Source organism: Saimiri boliviensis, chromosome 17 (assembly GCF_048565385.1).
Source record: "Saimiri boliviensis isolate mSaiBol1 chromosome 17, mSaiBol1.pri, whole genome shotgun sequence".
Lineage (NCBI taxonomy): Eukaryota > Metazoa > Chordata > Mammalia > Primates > Cebidae > Saimiri > Saimiri boliviensis.
The window spans coordinates 65928668-65953690 of NC_133465.1; the positions used below are offsets into that span (position 1 = coordinate 65928668).

General features: G+C 58.2%; 2 protein-coding genes across 2 annotated transcripts in view; one reads left to right on the top strand and one right to left on the bottom strand.

Annotated features, from left to right (window-relative positions):
• Positions 1-205: 205 nt before the first annotated feature.
• On the top strand, positions 206-6321 carry UBALD2 (UBA like domain containing 2). The gene is made up of 3 exons (XM_039476891.2): positions 206-616; positions 890-952; positions 5226-6321. Exons 1-3 carry the CDS (start codon positions 497-499, stop codon positions 5532-5534), a joined length of 492 nt encoding a protein of 163 aa, XP_039332825.1. The 5' UTR covers positions 206-496; the 3' UTR covers positions 5535-6321.
• Positions 6322-9369: 3048 nt separating this feature from the next.
• Positions 9370-25023, bottom strand: part of QRICH2 (glutamine rich 2) — a 30661-nt gene continuing 15007 nt past the window's right edge. Inside the window, exons 5-19 of the mRNA XM_074388994.1 lie at positions 24412-24497; positions 22906-22991; positions 21987-22101; positions 18078-18329; positions 17098-17220; positions 16922-16996; positions 16551-16715; positions 16297-16418; positions 15625-15690; positions 15350-15451; positions 14292-14492; positions 13169-13316; positions 12672-12759; positions 11498-11626; positions 9370-9647 (exon numbers count right to left, since the gene is read on the bottom strand). Of these exons, the coding sequence (XP_074245095.1) occupies positions 9466-9647; positions 11498-11626; positions 12672-12759; positions 13169-13316; positions 14292-14492; positions 15350-15451; positions 15625-15690; positions 16297-16418; positions 16551-16715; positions 16922-16996; positions 17098-17220; positions 18078-18329; positions 21987-22101; positions 22906-22991; positions 24412-24497 (1940 nt within the window). The 3' untranslated portion in view covers positions 9370-9465. The remainder of the gene's footprint in view (positions 9648-11497; positions 11627-12671; positions 12760-13168; positions 13317-14291; positions 14493-15349; positions 15452-15624; positions 15691-16296; positions 16419-16550; positions 16716-16921; positions 16997-17097; positions 17221-18077; positions 18330-21986; positions 22102-22905; positions 22992-24411; positions 24498-25023) is intronic.

A 25023-nucleotide genomic window follows, 5' to 3' on the forward strand; every position in this document is an offset into this window, starting at 1 on the left:
TCTGGGTTTTCAAGTTGAGTTCAAACAGGACTATGGGAGGCCAATCAGTACCTTCGGCCCCGCCCCGAACGCCCGGCTGTGGCCAATCACGAGGCCGGATGAGCCAAAACACAGCGGCCGACCAATGCCGGGGAGCCCCACGGCGCCGAGCTCCGCCAATGGGCGCGGCCGGGCGAAAAGAGAAACAGTGCGGGCCCCGCAGGCCGCAGGATTCGAATCGAACGTCCTTACGGGAGCCAGGCGCTGGCGAAGCGGCGCGCCGGCCAATCAGCGGCGGCCCCCGAACGTTGGGTCGACCCGGCCCCGCCCCGCGCTGTTGTTTGTGGTTCGGCCGGGCCGCGGGAGCCGAACCACAACATTCGCCCGGCGGGCGGCGGCGACGGAGCGGCGGCGGCGGCGGCGAGCGCGAGCCCCGGAGCTCCGGGCAGCTGGCCTCCCGCGCCCGCGCAGCCCCGCGTCTGCGTCCGGCCCGAGCCGCCGGGCCCCGCGCCGCGCCATGTCGGTGAACATGGACGAGCTGCGGCACCAGGTCATGATCAACCAGTTCGTGCTGGCCGCGGGCTGCGCGGCCGACCAGGCGAAGCAGCTACTGCAGGCGGCTCACTGGCAGTTCGAGGTGCGAGCCCGGCCGCGGGGGTCGGGGACGCCGGGTGGCGGCGGCGGGGGCAGGGAGCGCTCCTGGCGGCGGCCAGGAAGCCGAGCGGCGACCGCGAGCCGGTCTCACGGGGGTCCGGGGCTGGGGCCGGGGCCGGCTTCCTCTGCACGTGGGGCAGCCGAGGGTCGGGAGCCGCGGGCCGGGCAAGGAGGCAGGGGGAGCCGGTGGGGGGCCGGGCCGCTGCGCTTCCTGCCTCCGCCAGGCCCGCGGTGCCACTGCCCTGTTTGTTCGCAGACCGCGCTGAGCACGTTCTTCCAAGAAACCAACATTCCCAACAGCCACCACCACCACCAGATGGTAAGCGGCGGCGGGCAGGGGCGCGGGCCGGGGCCGCTGTCAGCGCGGCAGTGACAGCCATGTTGCCGGGGAGCGCCGCGCTGCGAATGTAAACAAAGAGCCAAAATGTCTTCCAGGAAACAGCGGCTCCCGGGCTGGCGCTGGCGCTTCCAACTTTGGGGCCCGCCTCCCGGGCTGCTGCTGCTTGGCCTCGGGACTGGTGCCGGGCACTGGGCCCTGGGGGGAAGGGGCGCCAAAGTTGTTGGTAGGAGGGAGAGGGAGAGGGCCGGGGGCCTGGCGAGGGGCTCGGGAGCTGGGGGACCCCAGCGCCAGGGGATGGGGAGGGGGCTCGGATGATGCCCAGACTTCTAAGGAACTGGGAAGCCCGGGCAAAGGGCCCAGGGAGGGCGCTGGGGTTGTTTGTGTTTATGGGGAGCCCCTCGTGCTGTTGAGTGGCGGCCCCCCTCCCCCTCCACACACACACACACACACACACACACACACACACACCCAGCGCTACAGGGAACAGGAAAGGCACGAATCCACCCTGGCTCAGGAAGCCGGGCTCTACCCACAAAGATCTGTTCACCCTTCTGAAGCCCAAGGGGCCTGGGAAGTTGGAAGGACATACATCCCCCAAGCCAGGAGGACACACAAATTTTGACCCAGTAATGTGCTTTAATCTCAGTGTGTCGAGCTTCACCAGCCCAGCACGCAGAGACATGGCCCCGGTCTGAATTTGCTTTCTTTTTAACTCTGGCCCAGGCCCGAGCCTTTGCCCTCCTGGCCCTGGGGTACCCTGCTTTCTGGAGGCCAAGGACATCCCTCCTCTATTCTACCCCCCTAGTTACCTATTAGCCCTGCTGGAGGAGGAGGGGCTGGGCTCAGCGATAGGGATCTGAAAACATTGTTCCCCAGGAAGGCTGTTGTGGCTTCTAGGGTGAATTTTTGGCGTTTTTAACACTTGGTGTCCTTGCGCGTGGCTCTCTGTTTTCATCTAGTCACAGAGGACAAGTAGAGGGATCCGTCTTGACCTTTTAAGCTAGTTTTTCTCTTAGAATGGCTGATGCTGTATATGAATCAAGTAAAAATCGCATTTGAGTCTGATTTGGGCATGGCGCTGGCCACAGGGCTCTTAAAAACCCGAGAGCATTTCATCTCCAGGAGACACCCTCCCCTGCACTTGACCATGAGAAATCTCCAGCTCCCACATGTGCTTGAGCCTCGAAGCTCCCTGCCATCTCCTGTCAGAGGGCCCCTGAGGTTCCTCCCCACCAGCTGTGGCCATCCCAAAAAGCTCAGAACTTCCAGATACTGCAGCCATTCTGAGGGGCCAAGAATAGGGAGGCTCCCCAGGGGGAGCTGGTGTGGCGTCCTGTGTAGTTCCCCTTGACCCCTGCAAATCCCAAGGAGATGGCAAGTCCCTTTGGAAGCGTCCCTCAAGGAAGGCGGCAGGTTTTGTAACACATAGCCAGTGTGTCCATCAGTGCCGAAGTATGAGTGCCTCAGCCTCAGGGTTGAGGACACTGTCCCTGCTCTCAAAAAGTTTGCAGTTTCTTTTTTTTCCTTCCAATTTTATTTTTGACAAACGGGTGGGGCGGGGGGTGTCTCTCTGTGTCACCCAGGCTGGTCTCGAACTCCTGGCCTCAAGTGATCCACTGCTTCAGCCTCCCAAAGTGCTGGGATTATTATAGGTGTGAGCCACTACACCCAGTTAGCAATTTTTCTGTCTTTGTCTTTCTTCCCTTTCTTCCCTTTCCTTCCTTTCTTTTTCTTTCTTCTTTTCTTTTTTTTTTTGAGATGGAGTTTTGCTCTAGTTGCCCAGGCTGGAGTGCGGTGGTGTGATCTCGGCTCACCACAACCCCCGCCTCCCGGGTTCAAGCAATTCTCCTGCCTCAGCCTCCTGAGTAGCTGGGATTACAGGCAGGCACCACCATGCCCGGCTAATTTTGTATTTTTAGTAGAGACGAGGTTTCTCCATGTTGGTCAGACTGGTCTCAAACTCCTGACCTCAGGTGATCTGGCCCGCCTTGGCCTCCCAAAGTGCTGGGATTACAGGTGTGAGCCACCCGGCCTGGCAATTTCTTTTAGACAAAATAAATCAAAAGAAAAATTTTGAACAGAAAATAAAACACTAGAGACCAGTAACAGCAAAATGGCAAAACCAGAAATCATGAGTAATTGACAAATGATTGTCCCATAGATTAATGCAGATTCCCACAGGTGGAGGAAGCTTCCGAGTTGATCAGGAGTGTTTCCCAGTTGGAAGCGGAGAAAGGCGCAACAGACTTGAAGTGGGTGCAGGGGACACTGGGTTGCCTTGAGAACTAGCCGAGGGGGCTTTGAGCATCTGGTTCAAAATCCTGATTTTACAGAAACAGAGAGAAGCTTCAGAGAGGTTCAAGAACTTGCCAGAGCTCACACAGGCAGGCGAACACAGCCATCGTTGCGGTGTTCTGTGGTGGCTGTTTGAGGAGACGGGCCTTGCTGGCTTGGGGAACTGGGGAAGTCGGTCACGATGCCGTGATGCAATTGGCCTCCACCCCCACCCTTCATTCATTGTTTCCTGCTGCCGAGAAGTCAGTGGTGGGGGGGGGTGCGGCGGACAGGGAGTAGTGGAGGGAGGAGGGGAAAGGTCAGGGTGGGGCCAGGCCTCTGCTTTGAGTCCTTCGGCCTCCCGTGGGGGCCCCTAGAGAAGGCAAGGGTCACAGCTCCCTTGGTGCCCTAGGTGCCGACATGGTGTGGGGCTCAGTGCACAGGGTGGGCTGGTGTCCCCCTCCCTTGTATCTTATGCCCCCACCATGCCCTGGTTTCTGGGTGTGAAAGGTCCCTCTTTTTTTTTCTTGAGAGGGAGTCTTGCTCTGCCTCCCAGGCTGGAGTGTGTGATGATCTTGGCTCACTGCAACCTACATCTCCCAGGTTCAAGCAATTCTCCTGCCTCAGCCTCCCAAGTAGCTGGGATTACAGGTGCCCGTCGCTGCACCCAGCTAATGTGTGTATTTATAGTAGAGACAGGGTTTCAACAGGTTGGCCAGGATGGTCTCGAACTCCTGACCTCAGGTGATCCACCTGCCTCGGCCTCCCAAAATGCTGGGATTATAGGCGTGAGTCACTGCGCCTGGCCAAAGATCCCTCTTTTAAGGTAAAGAGCACTGAAGTCTTGTTCCCCCAACTCCTGTGCCTGGAGGAGGGGCCGGTGTTGCTAAAATTAGGAGAAATTCAAAGGACGACTCCCATGGCTTCCTGGGAAAGGGAGAAAGTGGCTTTGAGGTCCCCGCCAGCTTTGTGCGGTCTTGTTCTCTGTGCTACCTCTTGCCCATGCTGCTGGCGAGGTGCTCCTGGATGGCACTCCAACCCCTGCCCCCACGCTTCTGGCAGAAGACAGCAGAGGGGGGACTGTAGCTACCCAGGAAGAGGGCCCAGGGGCTGTACACACTTGAGAAGCTGCCAGTCTCCAGCCAAGGGCAGGCCAGTTGTGTGTGGCTGAGGCTACAGACACAGGAAACTGAAATCCCTGGTTTCTTTCCTCAGGGAGTCGAGGTATAACGGGGCTTCTGACCCTGTCCGGGCATCGTGGCTAGTGGATGCTGAGGGCTTGGGCCTGCAGACCCTGGAGCTGGGGAGTTATCTTCTCAACCTGCACTCCGCTGTGGGTGCATTTTCAGGCCTTGACCACTGAACCCCAAAACTTGACTTCTGGGCCTCAGTTTCCTCATTTGTCACAAAGAGGGGATAATTGAAGCCACTAAGTCTCATTGTTAAAAGATAAGGGGAAAGGCTCCAAGGCCTGGTGGCTGTCACCCTTAGTGTGGTGTGAACCCATCCGCACACCAAGGTGGTTTAACTTTTCCAGGGTTGGCACAGGAGGGAGAGCCTGCCCGCTGGCCCTTCTCCCTTGCCCAGCAGCCTGGGAATAGCCGAGGGTGGCTGGTGGGGCAGCCAGCTGGTCTCCTTGCCCAGGGAAGGCGCAGGGCAGTGGTGTCCTGGGCTGCTCCCTTGCCCTCTCACTTGAATCTGACACCTTAGCTCCTGGGCAAAATTAACCATTTACTCCTTGGGGTGTCCTTTCCAGGCCTTATGAAGCTGTGTTGGTTTTGATAAGGTTCTTGGGTTTTGTCTTTGGGTTTTGTTTGTATTGGCTCAGGGGGAAAAGGGCACTTTTGTCCTATGGAAGCTGCTTATGCGAAAATGAAGCCGAAAAATGGGAGTAAAGGAGGGGCTGACCTGGGTGAGCCCCATCCAGTGACTTGGGGACCCCGAGGCAGTCTCCCCACACCTGTGTTCTCTCCCACAGATGTGCACTCCCAGCAACACCCCGGCCACACCGCCCAACTTCCCCGACGCGCTGGCCATGTTCTCCAAGCTCCGCACCTCCGAGGGCCTGCAGAGCAACAGCCCCATGTCAGCGGTAGCCTGCTCCCCGCCTGCAAGCTTCAGTCCCTTCTGGGCCTCATCCCCGCCCAGCCACCAGGCGTCCTGGATCCCGCCCTCCTCCCCCACCACCTTCCACCACCTCCACTGCCCACAGCCCACGTGGCCCCCAGGAGCACAGCAGGGGGGCGCCCAGCAAAAAGCCATGGCAGCCATGGATGGCCAGAGATGAGACTGGATGCCGCCAGGCGCTGGGCTGGAGCTGAGGGCAGCCCAGGGTTGTGGGGACACAGGAGGGCCGGGGAGGGGGGAGCCGGGGAGGGCAGGGGGTTTCCCGAAGATCGCACTGGAAGATTTTATAAAAGAATTTTTGTGGGTGGGGGGGATAGTAAACTTCCTGGGCCATTTGGGTCCTTCAGGAGTTTTTCAGGCAAGTTTTTCTCTCTTTTTAATATATAACTATAATATATATGAATATATAAATATAACTAATGTCTGTGAGAATGGGCCTGGCATAGCTGGGGTGCTCAGGGCTGTGGCTGCCTCCTCCACCCGAGTCTTGAGGGTAGGAGCGCGCTGCAGAGCCAGTGAAAGATGTTGGGGCACAAGGCATCTGTCAGCTGCCTCCTCCCACAGCCGTGCCTTCCGGAACCTGGAAGAGACACCCAGCAGCCGCTGCAGGCGGGGTCCTGGGAGGGCCTGAGGCCAAAGGTGTGGAAGGCCCTCTTGGCACGGGGCTCCCCCTCCCCCCGCCTCTTCCCCACCTCGGATTGCTGGTCGTGGCCCCCTAGTCTCCTGCTGAATGTGCAGGGCTGATGTGGCCCTGAGGAGCTGACTGAGGTCAAAGGCCAGGCTCTGCCCAGTAGGGGCCTTGGCTGCCCCAGGCACGCTGCCCCTCCCACTGTGAGTCTCAGGTCCCAGTGGAGGGCCTGCCTTTGGATGTAGTTCCTGAATTGAAATCCCATCTCACCAGGGTGAAATTTTAATTTAAAAACTTAAAAAGAGACTTTTCTAACTTCCCTGGTTTGTGGTACGTTTATTTCCATTGGTGGGTGAATCGGTTTCCTTGGAAAAGGGGTGGTGGGGGAATCCCTTGCCATTGGGCTGGGCTGGGTGTTTCTTGCTGTGTGGTCACAGCAGGGGCTCTGGCAGTGCAGGCAGGGTCCAGCTTGGTGTGGGGAGGGGAGGAGGGACCAGAGTCCATCCTGAGTTCCTGTGACCTTCTTCCCTTCTGGCCCCATCGGTATAGCCACTGCCTGCAGAGCCCTGGTGAGGAACACTGGAAGCCATTTCTATCTGCTGTGGGGAGAGCTGCCCCTTCTAGCTGAGGGTGTCCTGATGCCCCGTGGGCGCTCCCAGCAGGCATCTTCTGGCTTGGGGTGTCCTGATGCCCCCCAGGCCCTCCCAGCAGGCATTTCCTAGCTGGGGGTGTCCTGATGTCCCCCCAGGCCCTCCCAGCGGGAATCTTCTAGCTGGGGGTGTCCTGATGCCCCTCCAGGCCCTCCCAGTGGGCATCTTCTAGCTGGGGGTGTCCTGATGCCCCCCCCAGGCCCTCCCAGTGGGCATCTTCTAGCTGGGGGTGTCCTGATACCCCCCCAGGCCCTCCCAGTGGGCATCTTCTAGCTGGGGGTGTCCTGATGCCCCCCAGGCCCTCCCAGTGGGCATCTTCTAGCTGGGGGTGTCTTGATGCCCCCCCCAGGCCTTCCCAGCAGGCATGTTCTAGCTGGGTTCATCTCTGATACTCCTACCCTCACTTCCCAGGGTGGTGTGTCCCTGTGGGCTGTGGAATGGCCATGACCCAAAGGTCAATTAAGGCTGTCAGGGAGCCATAGACAGGGCAGGTTCCCAGAGGGGCCTGCTTCCACCCGCCTCCCCATAGCCCTGCAGGGTCAGCATGTGTGAGGCTGCCAGTTCTGACCCAGCCGCCCAGCCTGGGGTAGTCCTGTGGTGCTGGAGGTCAGCTGCATGCTGGAGGTCAGTGCACATCTGCATGGGGAGCCTGCCCACCTGGTTGATGGGGGTGACAGCCACATGGCTGGGATGCCTCCTCCTGCCCTGCCCTTCACCGCCACACTCGGTCCTGCCAGCCCTTCTTTGTCCCGTCCTCCTGCTTCGCCCTCTGCTGCAGTCTTAAGGGGCCCAGGCCCTGCTGGAACACAGGCAGGACAGGGGTTCTCGAGGTTCAGGCCAGAAGTGAAGTGAAAATCGAGAGGGACTGAGCCCGGCACACTCCCTCCCCACCCCCGCATCCTGCCTCCAGGACTCCTGAGGCTCCTCCCACGGTGGGGCAGCCCCTCCTCCGGCGGAGTGGAACGGTGGGCCGCCCCAAGGCCCCTCCACCTCAGTGTGGGACACAGACATGCTGTGCTTGGAAGCTGGGTTCGTCCTTTCAGTTTTGTTTCCTGGTTGGAAACCCCTGAGACTCCTCCCCTTCCCCTGCCCACCTGTGCTTTCCCAGGCTGGAAGGGGCAGCCCCTGTAGGCAGGTGGGCGGTTACGCTGTGACATCCCCAGGCTGCCTGGGTCTGGGATGGGGTCCACCCAGGTGTGGGCCTTGCCCAGGTGCGGGAATGGTGGGGGTTGGCCTGGTCGGCTTAGGGAATGTTGCTCTGGGCCCTTCTGTGGGTGTGGGGAAGGCCTGGGTGGTGAGGAGGACTGGGCTGTGCCTCCCTGCCAAGCTGGTGAATTTGGCTTTAGACCCAGGAAACTGAGCCGACCTTCTGACATTTCACAGCCAGGGTGGGGCCAAGAGCAGCAGACGCCCAGCTGGTGTGGGGGAGGGGTGGCCCTGCTCTGCCTCCTGCCTGGGAGGAGAGGGGCTGGGGCAGGGGGGTGCCCACTCGGGACTCCGCTGTCTGAGCAGCTCCTTTCTTCTGTGCAGCCCTGAGCACGACCTCATGACATGAAGATTTGCTGGGTCTCCGCAGAGCAAGCCAGAGGGAGCACCCGCCCACCCAGCCAAGCCCGCCCCACTTTACTCACACCAGGGTCAGGGGCCAGAAACCTGTTTCTGGGCTGTTTCTCGCCACACTTTCCTTTCCTGTGTGATTCTGTCTCCTCACACCCCAAAGCGAGCCTCTTACCCCAGAAATCCCTTTCCCATGCTGGGGCGATGGGAACTGGGGGTGGGGGGAGCCCCATTCTCAACTCCAAGCACTTCCTTTTCTCTGAGCGGGGAGCCTCTGGGGCAGGCAGGCCTTGGGGATTTCAGGGCTTTATAAACCTCAGGGTGGGGGACCACTTTCATCTAATGGGGGACCCCTAGAAGCTGGCTGAAGCCCAAGCTCGGGAGGTCAAGAGACTCTGGGTCCCTGGAGCTTCAAGTGGGTTGCGGCCATGAAGGAGGCTCGTCCCTAGCAGTTGCTGCACTGGCCCGAGCTCAGTCCCACCTGCATGCCTCTGTCCCCTCACCGGCCAAGTGATGGGTCCCCTGCCTGCAGGTGTCGGGGGCTAGAGCGGAGGGAAGCAAATCGCGCCAAGCAGGGGGCTCACACCACTCTCCACCTGCCTGATGTTTTTTGCTCTGTATCTTCCTGGGGAGGAGGGGGATGGGGAAGCTGGGCCACAGCCATGGCAGCCTCTGGTCTGTGCCTTCAGGCCCTGGCTGTCTCTGTCGAAGCCCACTCAAGGGACAGCAGTGGAGGGCAGCAAACAAACTGTCCCAGCGTGCTGCAGAGGTTCGCCTCCGGCCATTGGCACTACTTCCCTGGAATCCCATGCCAGGTGTCAGGAACCACCTTGAGCCAGCAGCAAGAGCAAGCAGGCAGCTGCCACCCTCACCCGCAGAGTGCTGGACACTGCATAGCCCCAGCCCCCCAGGGGAGAAGGCAGGTCTGGAGCCAGAAGGCACAGCACCCTGGGTCTAGCCAAGGTCAGGAGAGAGCTGGTGGGGTGAGAGCAGGCCCAGCCAGTCCCAGGGCCCGGAGTCTCCCTGTCCCCAGCGCAATGTCCAGCCCTCCTGAAGCCCCAGCGCCCTCAGAGAACAGAGGCTGAGGACTCACTCTCAGGCTACAAACTATACCTGCTGTCCAAGAGAAGGTCTCCTAAGCAGGCGGGCCTGGGGGTGTCTGGCCATCAGTGGGCACTTCCCTCTCCCTCTGTCTTCCTGTCAGAGAAGATTCGCCATGCCAAAGTTTCCTCCTGAACGTTTATTTACACCTCTGCTCACTGAGCATTGGTGGACCTCGGCCCCCGGGTGGGCTCCTCGAGCCCGTCCCCAGGAAGCACGTCCACGCGCCTCTCCGGTCCCCCATTTGCCACCTCGGCGGGGCTGAGCGGGTGCGTTGTGTTCGGCAGGGGGAGACGCCCGTCAGAGGAAGGTCTATCTTTCTGTTGATGCAAAAAAACTGCAAGACAGAGGGGCTGAGGTTGCTCACCACATTCCCCACACCCACTGGGGGCCACCCTAGCCTGCCCAAAGCCCAGGGAAGTTAGGAGCATTCTGTTTGCCGGCTGGGCTGAAACAGGCTGGAGGGGGGCTGCCAGGGCTGGGGTGCATGGCACAGGCTCTTCTGAGCTCCTAAGCAGTCATGAAGCACCCTTCGTGATCTTTGTGAATGAAAAGTAAGTGTCTGGGCACGGCGGCCCAGGCATGTAATCCCAGCACTTTGGGAGGCTGAGGCAGGCAGATCATGAGGTTAGGAGATCAAGAGCAGCCTGGCCAATATGGTGAAAACCCCATCTCTACTAAAAATACAAAAATTAGCCTGGTGTGCTGGTGGCATGTGCCTGGAGTCCCAGTTACTCTGGAGGCTGAGGCAGAACAATCGCTTGAACCCAGGAGGTGGAGGCCGCAGCGAGTTGAGATCGCACCACTGCACTCCAGTCTGGGTGACAGAGCCAGACGACTTCTCAAAAAATAAGAAGAAAAAGAAAAAGCAAACGTATCTCAAAAAAAGCGAAAAAGCAGCAAACAGGTTTTCTGTGAACACAGACACTAGGTGATAATGCCAAAAGGTAGAGGAATTTTTCGTGACTACCAGTCCCTCTCTCCTGCTTCCAGAGCATTTCGGTGCCCTTAGAGTAGATAGTGCAACGCCTGGGAGAAGGGAGCTAAGTACCCCCAACAAAACAGTTCTGGGAGCCAGGGTGACAGTCCTGTGCTCACTCTCCTCCACTGAGACCTGTCGTTCCCAGCACAGCCTCTGGGCCAGAGGGCTTGGCTTTGAACTCCAGCTCTGCCGCTTCCTGGCTGTGTGACCTAGAGCAGGGAGCTTCATCTCTCTGTGCCTCAGTTTTCTCAGCCGTAAGTGGTGCTAACAATGGTCCCCACCTCCGTGCTGCTGCGTGGCTTAAAACCGGTTCATCCGTGTAAAGCTCCTAAATTAACTCCCTGGCCTGTGGGGGCCCTGGATGACGGCGAGGAGCCATCACCACCGCAGCCACCACTCTTGTGATTTCCTCCTTCCTCAGCCACAGGCTCTCAGTGAGGGCTGGAGTGATGTTGGAGCATCTAGCCTAGGGGGAGGGTGGAGGCTCTGGGGGTCTCTGGACCTCCCACGGGCACCCACAAGGTATGTGGGTACATTGCTGTTTTACAGCAGGAAGGTCTACAGCTTTTATTGGATTCTCTGGGGGGCCCTAACTCCAAGAAGCACTGACCCAGCACCCCCTTGATGACAGATGAGGACACAGGTCTGGAGAGGGCAGAGACTTGCTCAGGGTCACCTGGCAGTGATCCAGCCTCCTGGCTGCAGGGACTTTGTGGCTAAACCCTAGGGGTCCTTAGCTCCCTGACCTTCAGGCCCAACTTAGCTCGTGGGGAGGTCAGGGACCCAAGGGACCCTCCAGGCCAGAGGCCAGGCAGAGGTTCCTCTATATCAGGGTCTGGGGGCTCTCGGGCACCTGGGCCTGGCCTGTGCCCAGCAGCCGCCATGCAGAGCCCAGGTGCACGAGCTCCATGACAGCACACGTGAGCAGGGCAAGGGCGTGGGCCTGGCACCAGAGATTGCGTGGCAACCCTGTCCCTATTTCATCTTCTGCGGAATGGGACAGTAACGGCACCTACCCACCTCCCAGAAGGGGCACGAATCACTCAGTCTCTAGGGGTTTCTCTTTTCCCCACCCATCCCCTTCTTTGGCTCCCAGGCCTTCCCCTCTCCAGTGAGATAAAGGTGTGACCCTGCCTGGGCAGGAAAGGGGGTCGGCAGGGCCAGCAGGGAGGCCTGGCAGGACGCCTCACCCAGAGGGGCGCTACCTGGGGTATTGCCAGCCGACATCTGGGCGCTCTGAGGCCGAGAGGGCAGCTGGCCACCGGTGCTGAGGGAGGGCTGCCTGTGCACATTCGGCCGGGGCTGCCTGGACTTGCGCTTTGAGGTCTGTGAGCCTGATGGAGACAGGACGGAAGGGTCAGTGCTGAGGCAGCCATGAGAACCCCTGGGGGTGGGGAGGGGGCCGTGGGGCTGCTGGTCACGGCTGGCCTTGGCTGAGTGGGGTCCTCATCTGTCTGAATTTTGGATTTGCCCCAGAGAAGCAGTCTTCATTCATTTTCATGTCCACCCACCCAGCCACGTGCACAGAGTCCCTGAGGACCTGCACACGTCAGCCCTGTGGCAGGTATGGGGTGAGTTCTGACCTGGGGTTTCCAGGGCAGGAGGGCAGGCATCTAGAAAGGTGCATACACAGCTAAATGAATGACAGGAAGTGACAAACAGCAGACTTTCGGCTGCGTCACGTTACGGAAGGTGGGCATTCGGGGGCTGAGGCAGTGGGGGCTCAGCAGAGGGCACTGTGCTGAGTTTTTGGGGATTTTTTGTTTTGTTTTGTTTTGAGATGGAGTCTCGCTCTATCGCCCAGGCTGGAGTGCAGTGGCGCTATCTCTGCTCACTGCAACCTTCACCTCCTGGGTTCAACGATTCTCCTGTCTCAGCCTCCCGAGTAGCTTGGACTACAGGCAGGTGCCACCACACCCAGTTAATTTTTTGTATTTTTAGTAAAGACGAGGTTTCGAGGTTTCATCGTGTTAACCAAGATAGTCTCGATCTCCTGACCTTGTGATCCGCCCACCTCGGTCCCTCAAAGTGCTGGGATTTTTATAGGCGTGAGCCACCGCGCCTGGCTTTGTGTTGAGTTTTGAAGGAGAAGGAGGCCCTGATGATGCCAAAGAAAGAGGCCCAGCACTACAGCTGGGGTGGAGGCTGGCAGGAAAACACGGGCCACTCCATCCCCGCTGATGGCTGAGGCTGGACAGCTGTCCTCCACCTGTGAACATTCACCTGGTGGCTTCTCGAGAGACCTGAACATTTGGAGTCAGGGGAGGGGAGAAGGAAGAAACCAAGGGTCCAGTGACCCATAAAAGTGCCGGCCCCCTAAAGGATGCACGCCCTGTGGGACCCACACGAGGCACCTGGTAGCCTCTGGGCTCCACTCACTGTCTTTGCTGAGGATGCCTGGCAGCCTTGTGTCCATCCGTCCCTTGTAAATGTGGCCATCCAGGCCCAAGATGTCCACCTCATCATGCTGTAGAGGCAGACAGATGTCATCACTATCAGAGCACGCACCGCCTCTCGCCCCCCATCCCCTCCTCCACGCAGGCCTGAGGCACAGAGCACTGGGGTCCGGGAACCCTCCTGGGGGGCCTCTGGGAGGCACCAGGGTGGAGAGAGAAGGTGAAGGGAGGTAAATGGTATTTGGCAGAGGTGGGAGGCCTGGGAGCCTGGGAGGCCGAATGCTGCTGAGCGGGCAGGTGGCTGGGATGAATCCTTCTTCCCGGAAAATAAGAACCTGAGGCTTTAACTGGGTCTGATTAAGGAATTGCCTCAAGGCAGAGGGCTGGCTGAGATGGCTTCTTGTGGCTTTGGAGAATGACTCAGGAATCTGGAGCCATGTCAGGGCCTCCCTCCCTGGTGGCTTCAGGCAGGGTCCTGACCTTCATGGCAATCTGGATCTCTTCGGTGGGATACAGACCCCGGGGCAGGTGCTGCAGGCGGCTGCGGTGGTAGGGGTAGGTGAGGGTGTGGCTGCCCCCACAGCGCCGGGGCACAGTCGAGTAGGTGTGATTGGCCGTATCTGTCACCCTGTGAAGAAGACAGGACGGAGTCATTGGGAGCAGACTGCCAGGGACATGGCCTGGGACTTGCCCATGATGAGGCCGGCCAGAGGGAAGCTCTGCTTCAGGGATGGCCAGGAGGCAGAGCAGTGGGAGCCCAGGACAGGCAGGCAGGGCCCAGGACAGGTGGATTGGGGTAGAGCAGCCGTGAGGCTGGGTCACTCTAGTGACCGTGCACATGGGCGGGCGTGTACACACCCTTACACTCACACACATACACACGTACCTATACACACATGTACACACTTTTTTTGCAGGGGGGGGCCGGGGAGACGGAGTCTTGTTCTGTCACCAGGCTGGAGTGCAGTGTCTTGATCTCGGCTCACTGCAACCTCCGCCTCCCGGGTTCAAGAAATTCTCCTGTCTCAGCTTCCCGAGTAGCTGCAACTACAGGCGCGTGCTGCCACCAGTGGCTGATTTTTTGTATTTTAGTAGAGACGGGGTTTCACCGTGTTGCCCAGGCTGTTCTCGAACTCCTGAGCTCAGGCAATCTGCCCTCCTCAGCTTCCCAAAGTGCTAGGATTACAGGCATGGGCCACCGCGCTCTTACACGCACTCACACATGCACACTCACACTCATACACATGCAAACACACTCACACATATACTCAGACACGTACATGCACACACAATACACACAGGTATGCACACACGTACTCATACACTCACATGTACGCATACATGCACACACACACTCCTGCACCCATGCTCACGTACTCACACGTACTCATACACACCCCTACACATGCTCATACACTGATGCATACGCACCCACCCATAGACACATGGCTTACACACACACTGACACCACTCACCCACACCTTCACACACACACAGACACACACCTACACTCCTTTTTCTCTCTCAGGGCCTCCCTTAGCAGTGGGTCGAGGCGTTTGTCTGCATGGCCAGCTCCCCGTGGCCTTGCCCGCCCCTCCCGTACCGTTTGTAGCATGGGGAGCTGAGGCACTGGGCCTGCAGCAGCTCGCGGATGACCTGGCTGCTGGCCTTGGTGGAGCCTCCAAAGTGGATCTGCACCTTCTCGATGTTCATCAGCATCTTGGAGTGCATGGAGCGCAGGCGCCTCACGCTCTGCTCCATCTGCGCCAGGTCACCCCGAGGGAAGGCAGTGCCCAGCTTGAGGCTGCAGGGTGTGAGCAGAACAGAGGGAGTGCTGGCCCACGGGGGAGCCTTGACCTTGTGTCAGCCGCATCCTTTTGTTCTGGGTCCCTTTTGTACAAGACCCAGCTAGCCCCGTGGGCACTTGGTTGAGGGCTGGGGTCGCTGAGCAGCTTGACCCCTCGATCAGATCAGCCCTTTCCACAGCACCTGAGGGCCAGACTTGCTGGGAAGGCTTTCCCCAGATGGGAAAGTGCAGGCCAGCCAAATGGAAGACAGCCCGGCTCCCTCTGCAGCTTCGGGGCGGAAGAGCCGAGGGCAGCCCGGGGCCTTCCCATCACAGCGCACCTGGCCCTGCACACCAGCACCCTTAGGGCTTCCAAGAGCAGTCTGAAGTCCTCTGTACTGTGGACTCCCATCCTTAGGGGAAGGGGAGCAGCAAGAGGCAGGCAGGAGCCGGAGGGAGTGTGAGATGCCCCCCACCAGCCTCCCTCCTTGGCTGAGCCCATCCTCTGGCTGAGCGATGCCAGACACTCCCCCCACCTCTGTAATCCCAGGGTTGCTGAGTAAGCCAAAGGCTGGGGAAGAGGTCGAGAAATAGAGAAGTAGAGGAGCTCTCAGAAGCAGATAGTGCCCTTGACAAAGTTCCACTGTAGCTCCCACAGGCAGCTAGGACTGCCTCCTCCACTCATGCCCTGGGAACTTCCAGGGAGCTAGTTGAGAAATCAGCTTGTGGCCGCCACCGTCCCACCCCAAGGAGGAGGCTCTCCACACTATCCCATAGCACTGCCTTCTGTCAGGTTCTGCCAGGCCCTCGGGAGTCATCTCTGTCCCCTGCTTTCCCCGTCCAGAGCCCTGGCCCCGGACCCTGCTGTCCCGTACTTGCGGCTATGCTGCCGGACCTGCTCCAGTTCAAATACCGTGTAGGGGCAGATGGAACAGTGCCCGGGTAGGCCTGGACCTGCGGGGGTCACAGGGATGGCTCTGGGCAGGGACAGAGAAAAAAGGGGTGGGTCAGAGTAGGACAAGTCCCATCCCCCAAATCCACCTGCCTAAAGAACCTTCCCACCTGCCCCCCGCCTGGTGGACACAGGTGGAGAAGGGAGGAAACGCAGCCCCGCCGTGCGAGGCGACGTGCCGGTGATGTGGGCACTCACTGTCCGGTCACGGTTGTCTCCAAGGGCCGGTCACATGAGAGGCAGTGGAAATGTGCCAGAAGCTGCCTGTTAGGAATAAGACGCATACGCAGGATGAGTGCTCTGCTCGGAAGTCCCAGAAGGGCCTGGGCCTCTGCAGGCCACGCAGGCTGGAAGCTCAGCCCACAGGGGTGCAGACCATGTCCCTGCTCCCCAGGAATCCATCTGCTCCCACCTCGGGGCTCACATCCCACACCTCCTTGTCCTAACCCAAAGCCAGCAGGCTTTCCACGGGCCCCGGAGGGTGCCCCGTGCATGTCTCGGGGGCCCCCTGGCGGCCACAAATGGGAATCCTGGAATTCAAGCCCAGCAGGGGCCTGGTCCTCTGGGCTGGCTTCAGGAGCTGTGTCAGCTCTGGGTACTAAGGACCTCTCCCTGTTCCAAAGGCCCAGCTTAGCTCAGCCAAACCCAGAGAGCCTTAAGCCTCCCCCACTCCCTTTCTCTGCTGTAATGCGAAGGGGCCTGAGCTGGAAGAGCACGTCAAGCTCTAAAATGCTGTCCCTCCAACCATGGGACAGTCCCGGGCAGGATCCACAGTGTGCTGGCAGGTGTTTGTCGGGGGACCCCCAGCCCTCTCTGCCCTCACCCCCCGACAGAACATGCCAGCCTCCTCCCCTGCCTCCCAGGCCTCACCTCCTCATGGCGGCCGCCTCATCTGCCTGGTAGAGCGGGGGGCGCTCTCTGAGCTGCTGTCGCAGCGATTTCCACCGATCTTCCAGTAGCTGCTTCAGTGGGTCCAGCTCCAGGCGGTCCAGCTGCAGTGGGGGAGGGGGGCCCACGGGACCTCTAAGGAAGCAGGTGGGGGGGCTGGCCCAGGAGAAGGTGGGGCTGTCCCGATCTTGGGGGCAGGGCTGTGGGATGGAAGGCCCTGCTGTGCCCCGCCTCACCTTGGTGTCCATCTCTGTGAGCAGCTTGTCCAGAATCTTCTGCCAGTCCTGCTCCTGCCCACTCATCTTGGCCAGCAGCTCCTGCATCATGTGGTTCAGCTGCTCTGTGGTGGCATCAAACTGGATACGGCTCACTTTGGTGGCCAGAGCACTCTTGTCGGCTTTCTGCCCGGAGAGAGACAGAGGTCTCCGCATCTGGGAGAAGGCCATGGAGGGACTCCATTCCCTGGGGGTGTCGACCCCTGTCACCAGGCGTGTTTCTGGGAGGCCACCCTCCTCTTGCCAGCTCCCCTCCACTTGGCCTTTCAAAGAACGGCCAGCGAGACTGCCCTGAGACAGACACAGCATGGCTCCTGGGGCCTGGTACCCACCACATCGATCTCCATCTCCAGGTGCTCCCTGTTGGCCTTTTCCTTTTCCAGCTTCTCCAGACCCTGGTACAGCATCTGGGGAGGCCAAGTGAGCAGAGAAAAAGGAGCCATAGCTGCAGGGCTGGGGGCACCACGCTGAGCCCCAGGCCCGGCCCAGTCACCCCGCGGCTACTCACAGCAATGTCCTTCTGCTTCTGCCGATGGTCCTCGATGAGGTTGCTGGTGGTGATGTTGAGCTTCTCGCAGTCGCCCTGCACCTGCAGGATGGCACTCTGCACGCGGCCCAGCAGCTCCTCGTCCTGGGGCAGGAGGGTCGGGAAGCCTCTCTGAGGCTGCTGGCACAATCCCACCCCCTGCTGCCATGGTATTGCTGCCCCCAGATAAAGTGGCTCTTATCACATCTTCAGGGCTGGGAGCGGGGGCTGGTGCCTGTAATCCCAGTGCTTTGGGAGGCTGAGGCAAGAGGATCACTTGGGCCCAGGAGATCCAGAACAGCCTGGGCCACATAGGGAGACCCTGTCTCAAAACAACAACAATGGAAAACAATTTCCCACTAACGGTGGGGAAGACTCTCTGCCTGCCCTTTGTGGGTGTCACCCACATTCCCATGGACCAGCCTCGGGACGCTGGCCTTCGGTGAGGGGTCAGTAGAGGTGATGGTGGCTCTGGAGTGATGTCCCACGGCGCTGGAGAGCTGGGCCGTGGGCTTTAACCCCTCCTCTCCTGGCCCAAATCCGATTTCCTCAGCCCAAGAGATAGGACCCAGGACTTGGGGCTGTGCCCGCCCCCACCAGCAAGCCTGCCCTTTTGAGGGAAATCGAGAGGGGGTCGGAAGACTAGCATGCCAGGGAGACAGCGTCTCCTACAGTTGGGCCTGTGTCTCCAGGGCATGTGACTCAGCGGGCCTGTGCTGTCCCGCCCCATCAAGCCAGCTTCTTCCCCATGGTCTCCTGTCCTCAAAGCTAGTTCTGCTGCTACCCTTGCTGTGGATCTGCAGAAAGACCAAGGACTTGTGTGGGATCTGGCTAAAGGGCTCCACATGGATAGCTGACCTTGAAGACAAACGCCCGCCCCACCTCCGTGGTTTGCAGCAGGGCGGACCTCCCCTGTGGGGCCATGTCCAGTGGCAGGAGGAGGAAGGTGCGCAGAGCCCCACCTGTCTCTGGAGCTTGGCCTTCTTGGAGGGCCGGGAGACCACCAGTCTGTTGACCATGTCCTGGAGCTGCTCGTAGCGCCGCACCAGCGTGCTGACCTGATGGCTCACGTCCAGGCTGCAGGCTGGACAGGTGGCCTCAGGGTCAATCCGGCCAGGATCCAAGGTGCAAGCCTGGTGCGGGGCCATGCTCATGGACAGGAGCGTGGAGGAGGAGGCCAGCATGCTCTCGATGATCGTCCTGAGCTTGTCCAACTGCGTGCAGGAGAGACGGTGGCGGCAGGGCAGTGAGGCTGGTCACGGCCATGCTCTGCCCACGCCAGCACCGCTCCTAGGCTGTGCGCCTCTCCCCTGTCACACTCTGGGCAGTCACTGCATCCTCAGTGCCTCCCAGAGCATGTGCCATCGTGGGCCCTCTATCCGGTAAATGGTGAGTAGAGAGAGTTCTCTGGGAGCACAGCATCAGTGCTGAACTAAGCCCTTGCAGAAGGAAGCCTAGAGCTCCCCAGCTCACTGTGAGAACAAGTCTTCTTCAGCTAAATCCTAAAGTGCTGCTGCCAGTTAGCCGGGCCATAAACACACAGAGGACCCTGAGGACACATAGGCCCCGCCCTGGGCTCTGGGGCTGTGAGGGGTGGGCTTGCACACACGCCTGCTCAGATGCTGGGGGAACAGACAGGCTCCATCCACCTAGCAGGGAAATAACTAGCGATACAGGAAGAGGGCACGGGCCGACACTACTCCAGGGTGTCTCCTATGCCAGGCGGTGGAAACCCTCTCCGGGGCAAGAGCCTTGAAGGTGACCCCCGTGTTCTCCGAATCCCTCGGGCCCTGTTGGTCACCACAAATGAGGGCTCCTAGGTCGACAGCTGATCCAAGGATAGCCGGTCCCTCCACCGGCCAAAGACCTGTGACATGTCACCTGGCTCAAAAAGAGAGGCTGGGCCAACCCAGGCTCCTCTCTTGGGAGTGGATGATGGAGCAGAAAGGACTCCGCAGGGCTGGAGCGGCTGCTGTGGACCACGAAGGAGAACAGGGTGCTGGAGAGTGGGATGGAGAGACACGGGGGGCTGAGGGAGGGCTAAGGAGAGGGACACAGCCACTCACAAAAGCAGATGCGGAAGGACCAGCGGGGTGGCCTGCCCTGGTCTCCGCCATGGCCTGGAGGTTCCCTTTTTCTCTGCTCCCTACAGCTGCACATCCCCAGCGCACGCCCTGCTGCCTGGGCTCGAAGACACACCGCCGCTTACAACCAGAAAAGCCTGCGTGGACGCAGGCACCTCCGAGAGCCCCGGAGGCGGAGGGACCGGCCAGTTCTCTAGAAAAGAGGAGGAGGCCGGGCGCGGTGGCTCAAGCCTGTAATCCCAGCACTTTGGGAGGCCAAGGCGGGTGGATCACGAGGTCAAGAGATCGAGACCATCCTGGTCAACATGGTGAAACCTCGTCTCTACTAAAAATACAAAAAATTAGCTGGACATGGTGGCGCGTGCCTGTAATCCCAGCTACTCAGGAGGCTGAGGCAGGAGAATTGCCGGAACCCAGGAGGCGGAGGTTGCAGTGAGCCGAGATCGCGCCATTGCACTCCAGCCTGGGTAACAAGAGTGAAACTGTCTCAAAAAAAAAAAAAAAGAGGAAGAGGCCTCCCAGAAAAATGGGCATTTCAGTGGCGTCTTAAGACCAAGCCGCAGCTCTCTGTGCAAAGAACAGCAGGAGAGAATAGGAGTGTGTTCAGAGAAAGGCCACATGCCACGGTAGCTACTGATGGGGCATGTGGAAGCGGGGCCTCCGAAAAAAGGCTGCAAAAGGAGGCTAGGTCAGCCCAACAGATGCAGATTCCCTTTATTTTTCTTCTTGAGACGGAGTCTCGCTTTGTCGCCAGGCTGGAGTACAGTGGTGCGATCTTGGCTTACTGCAACTTCCGCCTCCCAGGTTCAAGCGATTCGCCTGTCTCAGCCTCCTGAGTAGCTGGGACTATAGGTGCACGCCACCACACCCAGCTAATTTTTGTATTTTTAGTAGAGACGGGGTTTCACTATGTTGGCCAGTATGATCCCAATCTCTTGACCCTGTGATCCACCTGCCTCAGTATCCCAGAGTGCTGGGATTACTGGCGTGAATCACTGTGCCTGGCCTCCAGGAAGTGGACTCTCTCCTGAGTATGGTCCTGGGACAGCCAGACATGAGCCTCGACTGTCAGGTGACTCTTAAACCCTCTCAGCTGCTCCTCAGGCAGGACATTTGGACTGGAGTCATGAAATGGTACACACCACAGTTGCAGAAACTTGGGAGGGGGCCCGGAATGTGGCTGAAAGCACAAGGGGGCCGGGCGCGGTGGCTCATGCCTGTAATCCCGGCACTTTAGGAGGCTGAGGCGGGTGGGTCACCTGAGGTCAGGAGTTCGAGACCAGCCTGGCCACATGGAGAAACCCCGTCTCTACTAAAAATATGAAAATTAGCCACGTTTGGTGGCAGGCACCTGTAACCCCAGCTACTCAGAAGGCTGAGGCTGGAGAGTCACTTGAACCTGAGAGGCACAGGTTGCAGTGAGCCGAGATCAGGGCATTGCACTCCAGCCTGGGTAACAAGAGTGAAACTCCGTCTCAGAAAAGAAAAACAGAAAAAGAAAAAAACTTTTACATGAATGTTCATTACTCATTATAGCCAAAGGATGGAAACAAACCAAATGTCTTTCAGCTGATGCCTAGAAAAACAAATTGTGGGAACATTATTAAGCCATAAAAAGGAATGGAGTATTGACAAGCAACAGCATGGATGAGCCTGGAAAACATCGTGCTAAGTGAAAGAAGCCAGCTACAAAAGTCGTACGTTGTATGACTCCATTTATATGAGATGTCCAGAATAGACTAATCCACAGTGGCAGAAAGCAGATTCGTGGTTGCCAGGGGCTGAGGGATAGAAGGGAATGGGGAGAGATTGCTGAGAGTTATAGGGTTTCTTTTGGGGGTGATTAAATGCTTTGGAATTATGTTGTGGTGATAGTTGCAAAGCTTTGTGAATATACTAAAAACTGCCTTATTCACTTTAAAAGGGTGAATTTTATGATATATGAATTGTATCATGAAAAACGTAGGAAAAGATTGAGAACAGCCTGGCCCACATGGTGAAACCGCATCTCTACCAAAAATACAAAAATTAGCCGGGCATGGTGGCGCGTGCCTGTCATCCCAGCTACTCAGGAGGCTGAGGCAGGAGAATCGCCTGAACCCAGGAGGCGGAGGTTGCGGTGAGCTGAGATCGAGACACTGCACTTCAGCCTGGATGACTGGAAAACTCCATCTCAAAAAAAAAAAAAAAAAAAGAGGGAAAGAAAGATTGGGAGGTAAACAGGCCTCATGGGGGTGCCTTTCCCTTGACACCTGCCCCTGTGGACTCAGAGCTGGCTTTGGATAAGGAGGGAGCTAGATCCTGGACACACCTGCTGCCGTCCCTTCTCCCTCCCCTCCTCGCCCACACACCACACACATACCACACGCACACCACACACAACACACACGCACACCCCACGCCCCCCCCCACACTACACACACACCACACACACACACCCTCCCCCACACACCACACACACCCCCACACACACACCACACCCCCACACACACACCACACACACCCCCACACACACACACCACACCCCCCACACACACACCACACACACACCCCCACACACACACCACACCCCACACACACACACCACACACCCCCCCACACACCCCCGCCACATACACACACCACACACATACCACACACCCCCCACACACACGCCCCCACCAGACACACACACACACCACACACACACCCCCCACGCACACACGGGACGGGAGGGACCTGGTTTCTGACAAGCCAGCTCTGAGAAGGGCCCTTGGTCCCTGGAGCTGAAGAGCGCGGAATCCTCACCTGGTCCTGCAGGTAAAGGGAGGCTTCGGAGACGGAATTTTCCATGGCGGCCTTGCCGGTCTCTTGGCTCTCCCTCAGCTCGGCCAGCTCCTTCTCGATGTCAGCCACGGTGACTCTGGTGCACAATGAGAGACTCAGATTCCACACTCGGGCCACAGACCTGAGCCCACCCATGCAGAGCCTCAGCCGTCAGGGTTGCAGGAAGACCTGACACAGCTAGGGTGTCTCCCCCCGACCCCATCGGAGTTTGTTGGCAGCCCCAGGCCCAGCCTCCGTCCTGGGAGGCTTCTGGATGGCGGGACTGGGCACTGCAAAGAGAGGGCTCAGAGGGGCCGTCAGCAGTGGCCTCCTCCGGCCTCCGACTGGGGCCAGAGTCTGAGAAGCTTCTTTTTGCATTTTTTTTTTTTTTTTTTTTTTGAGACGGAGTTTCGCTCTTGTTACCCAGGCTGGAGTGCAATGGCGCGATCTCGGCTCACCGCAACCTCCGCCTCCTGGGTTCAGGCAATTCTCCTGCCTCAGCCTCCTGAGTAGCTGGGATTACAGGCATGCACCACCATGCCCAGCTAGTTTTTTTGTATTTTTAGTAGAGACGGGGTTTCACCATGTTGACCAGGATGGTCTCGATCTCTCGACCTCGTGATCCACCCGCCTCGGCCTCCCAAAGTGCTGGGATTACAGGCTTGAGCCACCGTGCCCGGCTTTCTTTTTGCTTTTCTAAGACCTGGTCCTGAGTTGTTTTGGGAAACTGGAGAGCTTCTACCGGTTCCTCGAACTAGACATGGACAACCCGAAGGGCAGACACAATCCAGGCCGAAGACTGTGGTCCCTTCAGGGGCGTGAAGGAGCCACTGCTCTCATCATCTCCTTGGCTGAGAATTTGATTCCAGGGGACCAGCTGCTCTCAGTGGGGACATTTTACCTGAGGACACCCAGCTGCAAGCTCAGGTCGCCAGCTTTCAGTTCCTGCCCTGGTTCCCCCTCCAGGATCCTTTGCAACCTTTCCACCTACAAACCCAGGGAATGAGGAGGGTCAGGCAGGCCCGAGCTCCCGCTTCTCAAGTGTGCCCCTGCAGCTCATGCCAGCCCCCCTTCCCTCTGCTACCCAACCCTCTCCCGCAAAAGCCAGGAGGCTTTGTGGATGGATGTCCGTCCACCCATTCATCCATCTGTGGATGTAGAGAGCTGGCATTCAGAGAATGCATGGGCTGGGTGCGGTGACTCACACCTGTAATCCCAGCTCTTTGGGAGGCTGAGGCAGGTGAATCAGCTGAGGTCAGGAGTTCAAGACCAGCCTGGCCAAGACGGTGAAACCCCCGTCTCTACTAAAAAATACAAAAATTAGTGTGGCCTGGTGTCGTGTGCCTATAATCCCAGCTACTTGGGAGCCTGAGGCACAAGAATGGCTTGAACCCAGGGGACAGGGGTTGCAATGAACCAAGATTGTGTCACTGGACTCTAGCCTGGGCCACAGAGTAAGACTCTGACTCAATTTACAAAAAGAGAGAATGACTGAAGATCTAGCAGTCCCTTGCAATGACCTGTGACCCCAGAAAGTCTCACAAACTGGACTCCAAGGCTGCCACAGATAATGAAAACGGCAAAGCCCTTCTGATTTGGCTCAGCTGAATCATAATAGCTTTGAGCATCAGTTTAAAAAAAAATTTAGAGACAGGGTCTTGCTCTGCCACTCAGGCTGGAGTGCAGTGGTGTGATCATAGCTTGCTGCAGCCTCAAACTCGGCCTCAGGCAATCCTCCTGCCTCAGCCTCCCAAGTAGATGGGACTACAGGCATGAACTACCACGTCCAGCTAATTTTTAAATTTTTTGCAGAGATAAGGCCTTGCTATGTTGCCCAGGCTGGTCTTGAGCTCCTGGGCTCAAGTGATCCTCCCACCTTGGCCTCTCTAAGTGCTGGGATTATAGGCATGAGGCACCGTGCCCGGCCTGAGCATCAGTTTTTCGATCCAGGAAATGAACATGATGATACTCAAGGTGCAGTTCCTATCTGATAGGATGGCAAAGATCCAATCAGATAATAATGAATGAGAAAGTTTAATCCATAACATACACGTGGAAAGTGCTATTATTAGCATTAAAAGACAAAGTGATACTGGGCGCAGTGGTTCACGCCTGTAATCCCAGCACTTTGGGAGGCTGAGGTGGGCAGATCACGAGGTCAGGAGATCGAGACCATCCTGGCTAACACGGTGAAACCTCATCTCTACTAAAAATACAAAAATTAGCTGGGCGTGGTGGCGGGCACCTGTAATCCCAGCTATTCGGGAGTCTGAAGCAGGAGAATCACTTGAAACTGGAGGCGGAGGCTGCAGTGAGCAGAGATCAAGCCACTGCACTCCAGCCTAAGCAACAGAGTGAGGCTCCGTCTCCAAAAAAAAAAAGGTAAAGTGGGTTGACTCTTCCTTACTTTTGCTTTTTCCTGCCGAACTTCTTTGGCTAAAGTCTTTACAGTCTTCACCTGTTCCTGCAGGTCAGGAGGGATGACCTTTTTGACTATGGAAAACAGAGACATTATGATCAGAGGGGTCAGAGCTCTAGTGAGCTCCTAATCTCTATTTCCAGCCCTTGCAAGACTGAAGCTGCCCCAGAGAACAGCAGAACCTATCACTTTATCCTGAACCTCGTAGTGACTGGGAAAGCAGATGGGAAGAAGGGAGAGAAGATTGTCCATAGCCCATAAAACATCCACCTGGGGCCTGACATCCTAAAGGGCTTTGGGACAACAGACTCACCACTTCCATCCACCACAAAAATCTTAATTATTCTCTGGGCTTGGAGTTGGGAATAGGCAAATCTTAAGTTTTGTTTTGTTTGAGACAGGGTCTCACCCTGTCACCCAGGCTGGAGTGCAGTGATACGATCACAGTTCACTGCAACCTCTGCCTCCCCGGCTCAAACGATCCTCCCACCTCAGCCTCCCGAGTAGCTACATTACAGGTGTATGCAACCACGCTGGCTATTTTTGTGTGTGTAGAGATGGGGTTTTGCCATGTTGCTGAGGCTGGTCTCAAACTCTTGG